Raw genomic sequence first — 19,004 nt, forward strand, 5'->3', positions numbered from 1 at the left:
CTCCATTTCTTTATCAATACAAAATTTTCCTTCCAAACTCTGCTTTGTTATCATGGTTGTCTGCCTGATAGTGATAAGTTCAAAGAACAGGTGGAGATTTGAACTGGGATGGGAACAGACGTCAGTCTGGTGATGATGTCACCAAAGTGTTGCCGCTGACATTTGCAGATGCTTAAACCACGTTTTATCCAAAATGTCAAGGTCACTTTGTTATCTGCTGCCAGTAAGTCACACGGACCTGCCTGGCGCTGAGTGCCCGTTTCAGGTTGCATTCTTTCATCTATGATACTGTAAATGTCTAAATTTTCGAGGTGGTTTGATGTTCACGGTTTTCTCAGTGAAGTCTTTGCCGCGAACTGCAAACCACTGTGAAAATGCTTGTTCTGTTTTCCGCCTGCCTACCGCATCGTTTCAACCGCAAACTAAAAACCACCGGGAACACTCCATTTTCTCCTTACCGCGAAATTAAATTCCCGCAAAGTTAAAGGCATTCACAGTATTGCAAGGATGAGGAATTCAAATCACACCTCTACAAAATCTTGAGCACTCATAACCATAGTTCCAAGCACAATCTCTTGCAAAATGATGGCTGTAGTTGAATGAAAGTTCATGTGTAATGGTAATTGACATTATAAAGTTTTTATACACTATTTCCGCTTACCAATGAGCTTCCAGTCATTTCAACCTGACAATGATCTGAGGACTGATCAAAAGCTTGATGGTAATCACTTGGTGCTGTGAAAGGAAATAGCGTATTAAGTCTTTATATGATGGCAGGGATGCATCGCTGTCAATCAAATCTTTTTACTGTTTAAAGTATTGTTACAGAATCTGTGAGTTATCTTGATACATCCTTCTCTGTAAGTGTTAACTTCCTTTCCTGGTATGTTATTTCCTTTCCTGATAAGTTGTTTCCTGTGCATGTTGCCATTTTTGTTCCTTGGAACTTCCTCATGTGACCTTCAAAGGAGAGTCATCTCCTGTTCTGTTCTATATTTGATTTTGTGATCATGGTTTTGTATCAGTGATGAAAAGGAGATGAATTCAACAAAATCAAGGAAAAGACAGCCGCCCCTTTCCTTTTATGTGGCCACGTTTCTTTAACAAGATTGTTTCTTCTTACAAACGTGTGGACATTAAGTGTATTGGACACCAAGACATCTAACATTCAATCACTGATCATGAATCCTTTTTAAAGGAGCCCTAAACTTCAGAAGGGGGTGTTATTTTACAATGGACTTTCTGCAGAATTCTACTTGTGAATTACGAGACGTATGTTTTTGTAAAACAATATACTAACCCCATGCATCCTCTACCCATATATTCCCTTTATGTACAGACACTTCCTTCATCATGAATGTTTTCTACATTGGGGCGATAAGCTCACCATAAAGAAGGACAATTATTGATAAGATAATTTTTGTAACCTAGCTTTTGTCTGGCACATTGTATTCAGCCATAAGCTGAGATTGCTTAACGTAATGAGAGGGTACTTGGGGAGTTAAGTAGATGCTTTTTCATGTGAATGGGACTAGTGGGTGGTTCATTATATACTATGAAGAAGTATGCATTATGATAACAGCTCCTTCTGGAGTTCAGGGCTTCTTTAACTCATCTATGAAAGCTCACCATCAGAATCAGATTGTCTCAGTTGATTTTTAGACACTAAACATTTTCAACCATGACATCCTTCCTTTACCATTATGGTCACTTCTGAGATCCATGTATGATATGACTTTAAGTTTATGCTTCGTGCAGAGTTGCACACGTCGAGTTTCAGGAGGTCTGCAGTCTTGCCTTCTCAGCAGGGTGTACTGTCTGTCATGGCTGCAGTCTGTGCTACACACTGGTCTGACTGTTGCACCTCCGAAACCTGCAGAAAATGCACAGATCAAATCATGAATCATCAAGATGTAGATAGGGAAACAACAGATTTTTTATGTTGCAAATGATAGTTTGCACCACTTCTCAGAAGTCTCTTACTTAATTACCACAACCCCTCATCTTTACAAAGCCAAAACTTTACTTACAATAAGAGCAAGCATACTTTCTGTAGTACTGAACTTCTGACAGCTGTTACTGTCTGTGGTGCTGAACTACCAACAGCTGTTGCTATTGTGCTGAACTACCGACAGCTGATACTGTCTGTGGTGCTGAACTACCGACAGCTGATACTGTCTGTGGTGCTGAACTACCGACAGCTGATACTGTCTGTGGTGCTGAACTACCGACAACTGATACTGTCTGTGGTGCTGAACTACCGACAACTGATACTGTCTGTGTTGCTGAACCACTGACAGCTGTTATTGTCTGTGTTGCTGACTACTGACAGCTGTTACTGTCCGGGATGGTTAGCTAAAGACAGGTCTTACTGTCCGTGGTACATAACTACTGACAGCTGTTACTGCCTGTGGTGATGAATTACTGTACTGACAGCTGTTTCTGTCTATGGTGCGGACTACTGACAGCTGTTACTGTCTGTGGTGCTGAACTACTGACAGCTGTCACTGTAGTGCTGAATTAATGGCAGCTGTCACCGTCCATGGTGGATACATCTGTAACTACTGACACCTGCAACTGTGGGGCAGAACTAACAACAGCTGTTACTATGGTGCTGAACCCCTTACAGCTGTTTCTGTTTGTAGTACTGAACTAATGACAGCTGTTACTGTCTGTAGTGCTTTAGAATATATGACAATTGCAAGTCTAGCCCTTCAACAACTTGTATTGACGGAAAAAGAATAAAACAGTGACTCCTCATACTATCAGTTTCATGGTTTTAGATATAATAATTTGAATAATAGTACACAACTTGAAGCCTAAAGCAGTGAGACCTTGATAATAGGCTTGTCACGCAGTATTACATGCCAGGCTTTTTATGTCTAGTCTTGCAGATAGAGAGTAATTCAATCATACATGCTTCAGGCACCCATCAGATTCAATCTGCATTTCAAAGACTCCCACTCAGCTCCTGCCATTAGAAGTTATCTCTTTCATCCCTGTATTCCTACCCGTCTACCTAATAGACTCTGTCAAGTCTTGGGATGGTCTGACGCAGCACTGCTGTCACAGACAATTTTCCCTGCACCCACTCATATGTGTGCACATAGTCAGATTGCATGGGGATATCACTACTACTATTAACAGCTAGATAGTGAGGAAGCTTTGATGGGAATGACTTTGCAGGCAACAAGCTGTTTCATTGATGGATGGAGGCTTTTGAAATGGTAATATTGGAATTATTCTTCAGGGCATTCACAGTCAAAGTGCTATCAAAGGAAAAGAAATGAACTTTGTAGGTGTTACGTTGCTTGATGACTATTCCATTTGTAGGAGGGGTAGTCAGGCACAGTTTGACCCTCCTCTCCACATTCATGTTAATTACTCCTCATATCATATGTTGAATTCTTATTGTCCTTTGTGCCCTTTTCATTTTGAAATTTCCCCCCACTTTGCCCTTCCAGTAGATTTGTCCAAATCTAAGACAACAGCAGCCTCTTGTTCGTTCAGACCCTTGTAGTGCCAAGTGGCACGTAGGGGAGCAAGTTTCCTTCCTGTTTCAGGAGCATGGCATATTTTCAGGGAGGGGTGGCTAGCCTTTCCCCTTGAGGCACCTCCTCAAACACGGCCCCCCATTTTTACATCCCTTTCAAAAGGCGGGTGCAAGCCTAATCAGGATTGAACTGGGGTCTCCCAGATAGCAGCTAATTGGAAACAGAAGCCCAACTGTGAGGCTGCTTCAAGTTGAGCTGAATGGGCATCGCTACAGCAGCCTCTTGCATCTTGAAGTATTTTCACACAAGCAACAAATGTCAACTGCAGAAGGCAAAAGGTTGAATAAAAACACAAACCTGAACGCGTCATTGGGACTTTACCATGCACTTTTGTGGTTCAAAGTAACCTTTGAAACTCAAAGTTCAACATCTCTGCCCTTAGATCCGAGAATATTGTTACCTTTCAGCCTTCCAGTGTTAACATAGCAAATTTATCACATGAAAGGGCAAGCATGAGTTGTAGTTTCCCTTTATCAAGAAAGCGGGGTTTTAGAAATGTGAACATGAAAGGATGGGGATATAAAACACAGGAAGCATTTCCCACCAGGGAAAGACCACCTGCTTCCTGAGGCCTGAGTAGTTAAATGTCAGTTCAAGCAGCAGGTACTTTAGAGATCCCTTTAGCCTCCCTGACAAGGCAAATAGAATCACTTTGTAAGCCAAACAAAAGCCAAGTAAGCCGAAAAATTTGCTGCAGAGATGGATTTGAATAATCTTGCACATGTATGTGTACTTCATTACAAGCAACTGTCAGCCTTTTAAGTCGGAGTGAGTCTGTGGTGAATAAACTAAAGCCCACTACTCAATAGTTCATTACTGAAAGTGTTTTTATGATGATTTGGCCATGCAACTGACAGGCAAAGAATTTTTGTCTGTGTCTGTCTAACAGGAATAACCACACTTTTGTATAACACACCAGGTAACCTAATTAGTAAGCTTGAGATGACAGTGTCTGTTTACGACTATACAGTCAGGTGTGACAATGCGTTGTGACAGAAAGACCAAACATGTACATGCAGAAGCCTGCGGTAGCCTTGAAGGGGAGACGCAATGTCTGAAGAATAACAACAGCGAACAGGAAAAACTCAGATGGTGGAAGTAATTTTGCTACATTGATCTCGTTATGCCGGGGACAGAAAACCCTCCTCTTACATTGTCTGTGTCACGCAAAGGTTCATAAACCTGGGACTAGACTGAGAAAACACAAAGGTAGTCACTAATGCAGAAGCAACGTAGCTGCAAATATGGAGAATTGCATCAGGCAGCTTGATGGAGCAGACTGTGAACACAGAGGATTAAAGTCCTTGTCTCTGACACAGAGTTCTGATATTGGGTGGGACCAGTGTATTTGGGTTGCTTTTTATGTGTGTGCCCAACAGTCATAGTGCTAAGGTCGAACATGATCTTGGGAAAAGAATGAATTCTGACAATCTTTGTTGGATAGATGTGCCTTAAAAAATGTCCTCCATGTAGTTTGCTAACCTGGTTATCTTTTTTTAAACACCTGCTGTGGTCCTTATCATTGCAGGGGGTGTTCCACGCTACCTGCCCTGAGGACAGACTTGAGTTGATTATAGGATTTCATCAAGTGTTGCCTGTGCTACAAATTTTTCCTGTCTGGAATGTTGTCACTCTGATTGGTTTAAAAGCAGGCTTTTATATAATAGCTGCTGTAACATACATATTGTCAACTGTCAACATTATTTCTAGATCTCTAGGGCTCAAAATACCGAGGTATGGGTACATATGCACTTTTGTGCACCAACAAATTGGAGCTATGCACCTAATTCTTTTATTGTGGGTGCACCAACACGCCTTCTGATATTTCTGTGGAATTACATATGATTGTGACTTGTATACTTGTATACAGCATATTCTCTAAATTTTTGAGTCAGAAAAATTTTTAAAAAGCCTTGTTGTATATTACATGTAGTTCTGAAGGGAGGCAGTAACATTGTAATTACATCTTGCTGACAAAATTTTTGTGTGCACCTAAATTCTTAGCTAGATGAACCAGTGCACCTATTCCCCCAAAATCAATTTCTAGCCCTGTTCTCAGTTGCTATAAGTTTTGTGAGTGTGTGCTTGGCTGAATAGGGGAGTTGTAGCAAAGCCCTATTGCACTATACTTGAAAAAGCAATTGAGGATGACTGCTTTGCCTTACTAGGATATCCATCTCATTTGTCTCTTGTTAATGATCACTTTCTCGTCACATGGGACAAGTCCGCCCTTCTAGTCTGACATTCAAACAATCAATCAAGAGAGCAAATTGGTCCAGCAGGAATACTAACAATGACGCTATGATTTATCTGAGATCCCAGAATCAGGGCTGTTTCCAGGACCCGACCCTCCATCCTGGGACGGAAGTTTGCTTTTTGGGACAGACAAAATTTCACGGTCTATCCAAAAAAACTGAGCTTTATGACATAGAATTGATGAAAATGTATTTCCGTAAGCTTAAAGTGACAGATTTAACACACAAAAATCAACAACATGGGCTTCCAAAGAATGAGTGGAATGAAAAAAATATTAGAGCTGAAGACAGACCTGGCCAGAGTATCATTTAATAGTCTCTACTTGGCAATGCATTGAGAACAAACACAGCATAAACATTTGTGCATTAAGAAGAATTCGTCAACCTTGGACCTTTGGTAATGGATAAATCTGAACTTTTATCTATGGTAACAACAACTAAATGAATTGCTTGTTAATGATAGCCTGTATTGTACATTCAATGCCCTATTGATCCAAGTCCAGGCATTCATATATAGACACATAGTTTCAGGACTTCTAATACTAATCCAAAACATGGGTTCTAAAACTACTGAAAATAGATAGGTTCAGCTTCTCCTTGTCCCTTTGTGTTAAGAATATTGATTGGGATGGGTTTGTTTAACATAGAATGGTCAAAACGCAAAAGAAATTTTTCAGTACTAGTTGTAGATTCAAAGTGTGGAAATTTGCTTACAATTTTATTAAAAATGATATTTCTGTCGGTACTATATAACTATACAATCTACAATAAAGTGGGATTCGTCTTCTACCTCATTAATGTAATGCAGGGCTTGTAATCCTGTGTAAAGGACATGTTAAGCCCATGCTAACCCCTCCCCAGGCTTCTTCAAAAGGACCCGTGGTTACAGTACAATTCCCCAAGGTGGGGTGACTCAGACATGTCCTTTCTCACAGTGCAGGTTGTAATCACCAATTCTACCTGTATGTATAGAACTCAGGTTGTCTATGACTCCCAGGACAGGTTTTCTGTGCAATCAAGACTCATGATCAGAATCTCATGATTATGCTTCTGACTTGCAATGGACAACTCTGACGATAACTGAAATTGTGTGATATATATTTTCTGCCAAAGATAGAGCAGAACACCCAAAAGTGGAGTCGTATAGGGGTAAATGTGTTACCAGGGTTTATCCCTAGACTAGAATAACGGCACAGCGCTGCAGCTATTCTGCTAGGTAACATCTACTAAGCTTACATAATTCAACCAGGATACAAAATTCCGCCACCCTGAAAAGATACGTCCAAACAGATCTCCAACTCAACATCCCCCAGTATAATGCACTCCTGTATATCTAAACTGTGCATGCCTTGGGGGTGCTGCACTAGAGATCTCTCAAACCCACTGTTTTTCAAAGTGGCGGATTTATGTAACCCGGCGGATTAATGTTAATGGAGGTTACCACTATACTGTAACTGCTTTTCAAATTTAGGGTGTATGTGTATCTTCTCTAATTTCCTTCAAAATTCATGAAAATTTGCATATAGGGTTCCATGCATCCTTCTACAGCACTGCTATATTCTAAATGTCTGGGGAGAACCCTGAGGCTGTGTTAGTTATGCTGACTTGTCCACTAGACTTTCCTGGGGGCCTTTACCATAATGCAAGTGTTCACCATGATTACCTCAGTAATGGAAGTCAAACAGAGGAGACCAGGATGGAGCAGCAGGCAGTGCACAGATGTGTCCCTAATTAACAGCCAGGCTTTGCATAAGTCTAGCGATGAGCATTCACATAGGCTGGGTTTACAAATACGTTTTTGGACTATGCATGGAGACCCCTACATGTAGGCCACTCAAGTAGCGTTTTCTATAGTTGGAAAACTCCACTTGAGCAGCCCAAAGCTCCTCACACACAGCCCCAAGTCAACTCTGAAAACTTGGGTCAGTAAATCGGGCCATGAGATCTATTAAAGACATTCAAATTTATGACATTTTTATGATTTTTACTTAAAACAATCATACAAATTGGTATGAAAAATCAAACAGATATCATGTAAGACATACAAATAAGTAATGAGAAAATAAACAATTTTTTAGAAAAACTGATGAACAGTTATATCCAAAGTATAAAATTTCTTGGAATTTCGTAAGATTCGTACAGATCATGCATGAATACATTGATCTAGGCACCCCTGATACTATACTCAGATATAGTCCAGGCAACTCACAGGCACATACAACATGGAATGGCTCTCCATGCCTGTCATTTTCCAAAATTATCATCCATCCCTGATTCTGATCACAGGTCTTTTTCAACATTTCCACAGATTCCTTCCTATATAAAAGAATAACTGTTACATCCAAGCCAATGTCTCCTGCAGTGAATTGATACTTAAACTGTAGGATTTCAGTTAAAGAAATATTGAATACATTTTCTCACAAGGCAAATCGCTCAGTTGATGCCTAAATTATATGTATTGAGATAGATGAGGATGGCAATAATGATTATTATTATAATTGTAATTCATACCCTCTCACTGATGATAAAGACGACTGCCTTTGCCATCCTTTGTATCTTCCCTCGCTTTAGTTCTACAAAATAGCACAACCCTGGCGCTCCAACTTTTGTATGATATGGCAATCATAGTTCACCTCATCAGATGTGCAGTCCACGTGATACCAGGGTGGATTTTCAATCGCAGACATCATCCACAGATGCAGGAAGTCGTGGTGCATTAGGCTAATGGGTGGGATGTTTGTTCGAAGCTCTACTAGTACTCTATCTGCCACAGAAAATTGGATTCCGACTTTGAAGTTTATCCAGGTTCAGGCAGCCAACTAAACAGACGATGAGTTAAACAGGTCTATCTGAGTCTAGAGGCGTCGGTCTGGCGCAATGGTTAGAGCGTTGGACTAAGAACCAATAGGTCCCAGGTTCGATGCTCATCATGCCCCTATGTTCACATGCCCTTGGCAATTAAGATGAGCTTCCCTGGTGGCGGAGTGACGACCAACAAGCCTCTTTGGCTAATCTATCTAAAAGTCTGCCCAAAAAATCACTACAGATTTGCCGATGTGCCAACATCTAGTACATTTGCCACCAGCAACTGTACAATTCAAAATTTGAAAAAATCAAACCTGAATCTTACAGGTGTATCACAAGTCATTCAGTTTATTTTAAGAGAACTGGACAAGTTAACATTGACTAACATAATTCTTCCACGATACATAATTCTGTCACCATGAAAAGATAATGTCCAAACAGATCTCCAACCCAACGTCTCCAAGTATAATGCACTCCTGTATATCTAAACTGTGCATACCTGGGGGATGCTCTCAAATCCACTGTTTTTCAAAGTGGCAGCTTTGTGTAACCCGCAACCCCTCCCTGTAAAAGTATACCCTGCTATGTATATACTAGTACTGAAACAGCAAGGAAACTTGCTGCCCAATGTGCCACCAGGCACTACAAGGGTCTGAACGAACGATGAAACGAATGAATGTGATAATTATTGTGATTCCTGATGGAAACAAGAAGGTCACGAGATATGTTTACATCACTAGTCCCTGGCCTATATGTGCAAATACCATGGATACAGCAGTATAAAACAGAAACACGCACTATAACTAACATTATACAGATGAGACCAGCAGTAACAATAGTCGGTCATTAGTGATGACGCAAACCATGATGACATGCCATTATGCTGGTAGCTTGACTGACGGGTTGGACTATCATCTCTGAGTAAAACTGTCTATTTTGAGAAAAGAACAAAAGATGGCAAATGAAGAGGTAAAATGGAATGAAAAAGAGGTAGATTGGGGTGACGCAGTGTTGTGTTTTGACTACACAAGAGCAGTGCATATGGACTGGTGATGTAATGACAACAAAACATTCATTCATCATTACCAAACTTCTCTAAAACCACCCAGAGTTTCAAACCTCAATTGAGCAAAGATAATCAAGTGAAAATCAAGGATCATGCAGCCATATGTGTTCCTTCTCATGATAAACACTATTTTTTTTTCCTTCCCAACTTCAACATGTGAGTATGAACTAAACCAAGCCAACCAAAATGTCCACACATAAACCTTCCATAGGTACATTCCAAGAAACCAGACCCAACACTTGTTTGACCAGTTGTGTAGTGACCTGTCTACTTTGGTGCCCACCTGTGATACCACCTGTATGTAGTGCCAATCATCGACACCTGACCTATTTTACTAACTGTGGAGTGTCCCCTGTACGTAGATCACTTTCGTGACATCCAATTACATTTTGTATTCATGAATTTCTGTATATTTTCTGAAGACCAACTGTAGGCAGCACACTTGTCACACATGCCACAAAACTGCATGTCATTGTTGACCTTTACATGCAGGTTAGGAGAACTGATACCAGTGATATTGTACCAGCACCGCTATTCAGTAAATATAGTCACTGTGTAGCATTGTCAGAATGGGGGCATCTCAATTCTTTGGAGACTACCAAACATACCAGAGGTTGTTGTCCAAGAAGATGCTTTTCATTCAACCTAAAGCTTCATCTGGGCCGGAAAATCTGTTGAATGCTCCTGTGTCTGTTGTGCAGTATGTTGAATATGGGTCAAAGCTATATTATGATAGATTAAGATTCACTGTACATCATTCCTATGGGACTACAGAGAGAGAACACATTGGTAGCAGGTAACAGAAGGGCTGTGCCAGGCTTAAAGGCCCACTTTGCGAGATCAGAGTGCTGAAAAAACAGTGCTGCCTGGGCTTGTTGTCACTTTGACAAAATAGTCCTCTTTGAAAATGTTTGGGTCATTTCTTTACATCAAAAGAATTACATCTACTGTATCACATTGCTAAGTACAAATAAGCTTTTGTTTTGGTTCATAGTATTAGACTAGTTCAACAAAATGTTCTGGACGTCTTTTGGCCATATATACATGTATAGTAAAACAATTATGTAATGACTGAAATTATGTTTAAGAATTTGTTAAAAATGCAATCTCTCAACAAAATTTTGTTCTGCAGAATATTTCCAGTTTGGGCACCAAAATCTTACAATAGGGGCCTTTAAGGTAAACTAATGCCATTTGGCATCACCTGCTTAAAGAGCAAACAATCATGTTCTGGAACCTCTGAGTCATGCTACAGTCTTCCTAACTAAACAATAGCCACGAATGTTGACTGTCATTTACGTACAGGAGCAGGTCTGTCTATGGTTGCTTTCCTAATCATTTTGCTAAGTTGTTTTTAATCCCAGAGATACATTATAGGCCCACTCACACTGCAGAGCTGGTCACATTCTCAGTGTCACTGTTCTACAGCCAGGGCTCGAAATCCATTTTTGCAAATAGGTGCACTGGTGCACCCTACCAAGAGTTAGGTGCACAGAAAGAAATTTGGGTGCACCACATAAAAGAAAGTTGAATGTCAGCAAAACAATTACAGTTTAATGCTCTTATAATTATAATTAAGAACTCCAATCTGTAATTCTATATGCTCTTATAATTATAATTAAGAACTCCAATCTGTAATTCTATAGCTTCCAATTTTCAGGCAAGTAGTGCATCAAAGAAAGTGCAACAAAGGGTTATATTGCTTTTTCTGATACTGTTTACTAGTGTACTATAGTGCCTTTACCCTATAGCCTACAAAAATATCTAGGTGCACTAGTGCACCCACTGTCAAAAATTAGGTGCACAGCTCCAATTTTGGGTGCACACAGGTGCACATGCACCCACTATTTTGAGCCCTGACAGGTCTTTATCATCTCAGACATCTTAATAACCTATTATGTGAAAATCCTTGTAATGCTCCAGGTTACATGATGAAGGTGTTTTTCTTGGCTGTGGTATTTAAGCAAGTTTTGTAACTTTGTATCTCACCATGTAATGCCTTACATTTAACAACACTGTCAGTCAATACAACCACACCTCACAACAACCATCAATATGTGAGTTTTATGTGTATCTATAAAACTAAGGTCGCTTTTTTTATGTCTAGTCCCTCAGTGGGTTGCATGTCTGTGAGAATCAGAGGTTGAAGCACATGTATACCTGGGCAATGGTGTGTGGCAGATCTGTGAAGCACCATTGTGTATTACAGTCCAACTGGAACCCCCTAATCTCCGGGCCTTAGCAACGGGTAACCATGCTGCTGTCCCTGGGTTTACCCAAGGTCACTTTCGTAGATTATCAGTCCTGCCAGGCAATTCAATAGATATAGATCTGGTATCTAGTTGGTTCACAGCATATGCCAAAATAAGCTTATGTTTTCGGTGATGTGAAGAAAAATGTGTTGACATTCAAAATTGGAGACTCAGTGTTAGTGTGGTGTGTCACTGGATTGTTCCACTTACCGACGTACCAAATTATTCCCAAACCAAGAGTTTCAAACCTGGACTCACCAGATACAACGAGATATCAAAACAGGAAGTTCCGCTGCAGTACCATAACAAGCCGCTAGGGGACCCAAAATCTTATCATTTCCATGTCTCATCAAGACCTACGAACCTACCAAATATCAAGACAATCCATCCAAGCCTTCTTGAGTTATGCTGTACGTTACAAACAAACACACAAATGCTACCCTCTGCATAATCTCGGCGAAGGTAAATAAGTGATTATCAAGCGTCATACGTAAACATGTGTTTCTTGTGTTCCATCTCCTAAGCACTAATTTTTGCATAGCAAACATCAACATGTGTATATGAACTGTCCCAGCATGGTGAACCATCAAATTACATGTAACATCTACTGCCATAATTCCACCAGCGTACATAATTCTGCCACCCTGAAAAGAAGATTGAACTTCCAAACAGATCTCCAACCCAGTATATTGCGCTCCAGTATATCTAAAGTGTGCATACCTGGGGGTGCTGCGCTAGAGATCTCTCAAACCCACTGTTTTTCAAAGTGCCGGATTTATGTAACCCGGCAGGTTAATGTTAATGGAGCTTACCTATACATGCTTTAGCAATCATATATTGGGAAACCTTCGTGGCAGGTTTCATCCCTGCCAGTGGCTAATGGTCGGTAAGTGTTATGTCTAGTTTGGAAAGTTGAAGTTTGTTCAGCTTTCTCATCAACTAATGCCGTAGGAGTGCGAAGTGTTGCCTAAGTGGTGAGGACAGCAAGCCAGTACAGGTGGGAGGAGAGATGACGTCAGTACACTAATCAGCTGGGATAGAAATGTCAGTATACAACACGACACTTGGATCACGTCACTTCAAACAAAATGGGTTTCCAAACAGAAATAGTTTAAAGTGGAGGATCTCACCAGTGCTTACAGGCTAAGGTGCTAGGCAATAAAGTATCCTGTGCTTAAAATCCAACCTGTATACTATAGTATGCTACAGCAAAATTACAGCACACTTGGTGCTGATACAGTTTGGCTTTTTGATTTACACTTTTGATTTTGATATTAAAGCGATATTAAAGCTGGAGACGGCCATGATCCCAAAGCTGCTACCAAATGATAGGCTATTCTCACACTGAATATTGAGACTTGGATGTATTCAAATATCCTGCTGAAGGTACTGAACAGACTTGTCAGCCATCAACCTAAGGTCCAGTGCCACGACAGTTTGGTTCAGTGTGCCAGATCGATGTTGACACAACATCAGGTCTGTTGATTGACTGTCCTTGAGCCCTTTTCCTGGACACAAGATCTGATCAAGATCACACGCCCGGGTGGACATTACTGGTGCGGGTTGGGGAAAGGACCTGTTTGGGTCTTAATGTATGTGGAAAATGCACATATGTGTCTCCTAGTACCTAAACTTGCCATAGAGTAGTACGCATAGGCCAGTGGTTAGTGACTACACAAGTCCTGAGTTCAAATCCTGGCTGTCGTCGCTCACCCGACATGCATGCACAGAAAGGGTCCCAGCCCATATGGATAGGACATAAAACCACGGTCCAATGGTCGTTGTACTTCTCTAAAGGATCTAGGGGAATTTCCCAGTACAATGAACCTGTAGATACTACGGTAGATATAGCGCCTGTATTCTCTCTGTTATGACCAGTGAAATATGAGTTCTTCAGTGAGCTAAACTGGTTTGAGATCACTTTGCTTCACTTTTAACTGCAGCCAACAGGACTGCATGCATCGCTTCCTGTAGAGTGTATCTCTAGCACATCAATCAATCAATAAGCTGTAGTCGAGGTGAGTTAGTTCTAGCTATGTCAAAGATGCTGTAAATGTTGAAATGTTTGCGGTGGTTTAATTTTCGCAGTGACCTCTTCAAGGTGAACTTAAAACCACCCCAAACACTCCATTTTCTCCCTACCGTGAAATCAAATCCCTGCAAACTCAAACTCAAATGCAGCTACAGTAGTGAGCTCATGTCTTGGTCCTTTATCAGAGAAGATTTACAAGGTAAGAATGTGAACAAACATTATGCAAACAAATGGGAACTTACATTATCATGTGCTTTGTATTAAGATGAAACCACCTGTTAGATTTGTGCCTGTGACTACTCACAGCAACACTGCCTAAACCAAGGAGGCCTAAACCAAATGTAGAATAAAAAATTGAACAAAGATATCTCAGACTGTATTTCCAGAAAGGCTTGTTGATATCAGTTCAGTTCAGTGCCTTTATGATCTATCAATATTGACGTGTGATGCACCTTTGCATAATGATGTGTAATAAATACACAATAACAAGTGTGTTCTTCCTGTCAGAATGGCCATGGTTGTAAATGAAGGTCTATTGAGGTCAATGAAGGTCTATTGAGGCCAAGGTTAAACTCTTTAATGGGCCGTGAGCCTAGATTGTTGTATAACAAAATTTCTAATAAAATGTTTGCCATAAGCAAGGGGGTTCTGTAACATACATTTGTATCTGAATCTAAATGAGTGGTTTGTTCACTGCACTAGGATGATCTCATATAGATATAGAATGTCAGTTTGCCCACAGAAGAGATGTGAACAAGGATTAGGTCCATATCCTCTTTGATGCAGTAAAAGTGCAGTTAAAATGCCATGTTGCCATGGCTACGATATGATGGATAAATTCCATGTCAGCTTGACAGTTGTGTTCCAAACGGCACTTGACCCTACTTAAACCCAGGCCCATGGTATATGTAGATAAAGGGTTCTGTCTGCTCACCCACAGCACAAACCCAGCCCCATGGTGTATGTAGATTAAGGGTTCTATATGCACACCCACAGCACAAACCCAGCCCCATGGTGTATGTAGATAATGGGTTTCATCTGTACACCCATAGCACAAACCGAGTCTCGTGGTGTATGTAGATAATGGGTTCCATCTGTACACCCATACCACAAACCCAGCCCCATGGTGTATGTCAGATAATGGGTTCCATCTGTACACCCATAGCACAAACCGAGTCTCGTGGTGTATGTAGATAATGGGTTCCATCTGTACACCCATACCACAAACCCAGCCCCATGGTGTATGTCAGATAATGGGTTCCATCTGTACACCCATAGCACAAACCCAGCCCCATGGTATATGTAGATAATTGTTTCCATCTGTACACCCATACCACAAACCCAGCCCCATGGTGTATGTCAGATAATGGGTTCCATCTGTACACCCATAGCACAAACCCAGCCCCATGGTATATGTAGATAATTGTTTCCATCTGTACACCCATAGCACAAACCCAGTCTCTTGGTGCATGTCAGATAATGGGTTCTGTCTGTACACCGACAGGACAATCCCAGCCCCATGGTACATGTAGACAATTGGTTTTGGCCGCACACCATAAGCACAAACCCAGTCCCATGGTGTTTGTAGAAAATGGGTTCTGTCTGCACACCCACAAGACAAACCCAGCTCCATGATGTTTATAGGTATTGGGTTCTGTCTGCACACCCACAGCACAAACCCAGCCCTATATGGTATATGTAGATAATGGGTTCTGTCTGTGCACCCACAGAACAAAGCCTGGCACAATGCACCAAACTGACATGACAGCTAACATGCTAGGTCTTGTCACGGGATTCTTTTATGTCACTTTCATCTCAGAAAGCATTGTAGGACAAGTAGTCATATTGTCTTGACCAGCGGATAATCTTTGAGTGTTTGTATGCCATGAAATTGATATTATAATAAATATTTGATTCTGGATTCTACTCAGTTTGAATCTTGGTACTTCTTCATTTAATTTTGTTTGATTTGGACTTTGATTGGTTGCAAGAAATCTTTATATCTTGTAATTGTGAAATATATTTATTAGAAGAAACGTTGATCTAGAACTTACGTTTAGAAACAAATGCTTAAAAGAACTTAGTTCCATTGATGGTTTTCTAGTGAGAATCAAATACGTTTTGTATATTGATGTCTTTTAAATCGTTCTCTTACATCTTGCATCATATTCCAATGATATTATAAATCAAGGGTCACACAAATATGAATTTGGTCGCTGTACGGTCCCTTGGCGATATGGCTGTCTAGTGGAAAGGCGACCTTACCGTATCATAGATCGTCAGTCGGACTTACCTGTGGTTATGGTGCTGAGGCTGAGCTCGTACGGACGATCCGGTTCAGGGAGATCTCCGTCTGTGACAGCGGCCGTAACCTGGGGAAGCTTCCCCCCTTCTCCATGCGGGGCGTGGTCAGCTCCTGCCCCGCCGACTCCCCCGTGGTCTCTCCGTCCGACTCTTCCTGAGACATCTCCGTCCCGCTGTCGTTCCCGCCTCCTTCGTCCACGTCGCACTTCTTACTCCCGCTAAGGAGTAGGTCGGGAGACTTCATGCCCGACTCTAAGGAACTGAAGTCCGCCGCCTGGATGGAGAGTCTCTCCTGGCTCGACACGTGATAGTGAAGACCCTCACTTGTGGAGAACAGCACCGGCACGTTAAAGGTCGGGCTCGTCGGCAGTCTCGCTTTGGAATGTCTCAGCTCCTGGTCAAAGGCCACTTGCGTGGTCAGTGTGTTGTCTTTGGCAGAGTCTATGATAGAATTACTTTTCCTGCACAGGACCATGTCTTTAAAGGCTTGTCCCAGCTCCTTTTTCTTACCGAAAGCTACGATTGGCAATAAAGTGGCATGGCTGAACATGAGCCAGACTAGCGTGGTGTCTACCTGGCTGGCGTAGTCCAGGTCGGCCTGAGAGGCCGTGTACACGTGTATGAGGGCTGTCATGATGTAGGGCGCTCTCAGGACGATGAAGGACACCACAAGCATCCCGGTTAACTTGGCTATGTCCACTTCGGCCCAGAAGGCCTGGTCGTGCGGCAGGACTGCGTCCGTGTACTGGAACTGGTTCATCGCCTTGACGCGGCTCCGCTCCGACACGATGTACTTCAGGATGACGCAGAAGGCCATGATGATCAGGAGTAAAGGCAGGAGGAAACAGAAGATGGACACAACCACGACGTACGCCAGCGAGTCGTGGGGCGACAGCGAGCACAGGAACCGTGCGCTGTAGTACACGGAAGCGGGCGTGCCGATGAGGATGCAGAGCGAGAAGGCGAGGCTGTGAGCCCAGGTGTAGCCGAGCACGGCCCCGGCACGGAGAGGGGACGCCAGCACGCTGTACTGTAGGGGTTCACGTAGCGCCATCACCCTGTCCCAACACATCGTACAGATCAGTAGGATGAGCTCGATGTTGATAAACTGCACGAAGAAGGAGTTGAAGTGACAGGGGAGGGTTGTTGTGGTGCTGTTGAGAGGCAGACCCTCCGCAGCCGTGGTGGACGCCAACACGAAGGGGATGTTCAGAAGGCAGTCCGCGAGGTTGGCCGTGGCTAAGTTGACGAGGAAGATGTTGAAGACGACGTTACGGAGTCTCTCGGTGCTGGCGATGGTCGCGACCAGGAGACTGTTTCCCAGTAAGCCGAGTAAAAGGAACAAGGCCATGAAGAGACCCCGTGCGGCTACCGCCCCGTCCACGGCCGCGCTGTCGGTGGCGTTCAAGTCCTGCACGGGTGACGGGGAACTGTTGGTCCCGACCAGGTTGGCTGTGGCGGGGGTCAGCGTCGGGACCGAGGTGCTGAGCGCCTCCGTGAACGCCGTGGTGAATGTGGCGTTCGCCATGTCGACCTGGATGCGCCAGGTGGAAGGTGCGCAGCTAGGGCAGGAGTACGTACGTACCTTAGACGCACCGCCGCCGCGCTCTCCGGGCTTCCCTGCCCGTCCCACCGGCCGTCAGGTGCGCTAGTCCCGAGGTAAACCTCACCTCATCTCTGTCGCTTACAACGTGAAGCTATTATATATCTACGAACGTGCCGCCCAACAAGGAACCTGTCACAAACACTAAGAGAAATGGCGGCGATAAATACAGTATACCGAACTGCGCTCGGGCCAAAGGTGTCTGTTGACTATGCAAATGAGCCGTCCTGACGTGGGAACCAATCAGGTAGAACACCTGAGACAACCTGTCGGCCCACTTCCGGATTTCCGCAACACACGTAAGGACATTTGACACAAAGCGCTGCGATATCTCACAAGGATCGTCCTTTTTGTTGTGATTTTCAGTTGAATGTACGTACGAAAAATAACGGTTCTATTGAAATAAAGATGATTCAAACGTGAAACGGCACCTTACCTCTCGCTGTCTGTTACCTTGTGTTGATATCTTTATAATTTTTGCAAACGCATTAAGCAAGTAAGCATCATGCTCAGTGGCTAATCTCAAGGGGGTACACAGATAAAATTACATCAAAAAGTACGAAGGTCTATCTGATGTTTCTACGTACATTACTGGGGGGGGGGCTGACTTCTACTTCGGAAGCAGTGGCTAATGACTAGTCACACGTTTTCAATGATGAGTAGGTTTTGTAATTTTTGATGCTTACTACAGATGTAGTTTTTAGGCCTTCTATAGATATGGTAACTTTTTAAAGAGCCTGTTTCTTTCGGCCTCGTAATCAGGTAGTTTTCTAATAAAATGTACTTCATTGTTCACTTCATCTATCGTGCAACACTTGAATCTCTTGAAGCTTTTCATAACGTCCCTTTCCTCGTCACGCGAGAGCTCCATAGATCCAGTGTGGATGAACGGCAAGCTGTTGATGGCAGCACACGGCGTTGACTTTTCTGACGTTTCGGCCCGACGTAAAGTCTTGCGCTTGCCCGGAGGCTTCGTGACTCACTGGTGCAGGTTAGAGGATGTTAAAGGGGACGGCGCGTTTGGCCAATTGTTTTCTTGACGTGAACAGTTTTAGACCTTGATCTTAGTGCCACAGGAATGTTGTCTCGACGAAAAACAACACGGTACTGTTGTCATTATGTTACCATGGAAA

General features: G+C 42.6%; 1 protein-coding gene across 1 annotated transcript; it reads right to left on the bottom strand.

Annotated features, from left to right (window-relative positions):
• Positions 1-1,043: 1,043 nt before the first annotated feature.
• Positions 1,044-18,195, bottom strand: LOC136431124 (histamine H2 receptor-like). The gene is made up of 2 exons (XM_066422374.1): positions 16,258-18,195; positions 1,044-1,873 (listed from the first exon to the last, which is right to left on the bottom strand). The coding sequence occupies exon 1, from the start codon at positions 17,794-17,796 to the stop codon at positions 16,264-16,266; it is 1,533 nt and encodes a 510-aa protein (XP_066278471.1). The 5' UTR covers positions 17,797-18,195; the 3' UTR covers positions 1,044-1,873; positions 16,258-16,263.
• Between the last annotated feature and the right edge of the window lie 809 nt (positions 18,196-19,004).

This window comes from Branchiostoma lanceolatum, chromosome 3 (assembly GCF_035083965.1).
Source record: "Branchiostoma lanceolatum isolate klBraLanc5 chromosome 3, klBraLanc5.hap2, whole genome shotgun sequence".
NCBI classification, from domain to species: Eukaryota; Metazoa; Chordata; class Leptocardii; order Amphioxiformes; family Branchiostomatidae; genus Branchiostoma; species Branchiostoma lanceolatum.

Bases quoted from the DNA above. Each gene is read 5' to 3' on its own strand.
- LOC136431124 (XM_066422374.1), bottom strand. From the start codon at position 17,796: ATGGCGAACGCCACATTCACCACGGCGTTCACGGAGGCGCTCAGCACC.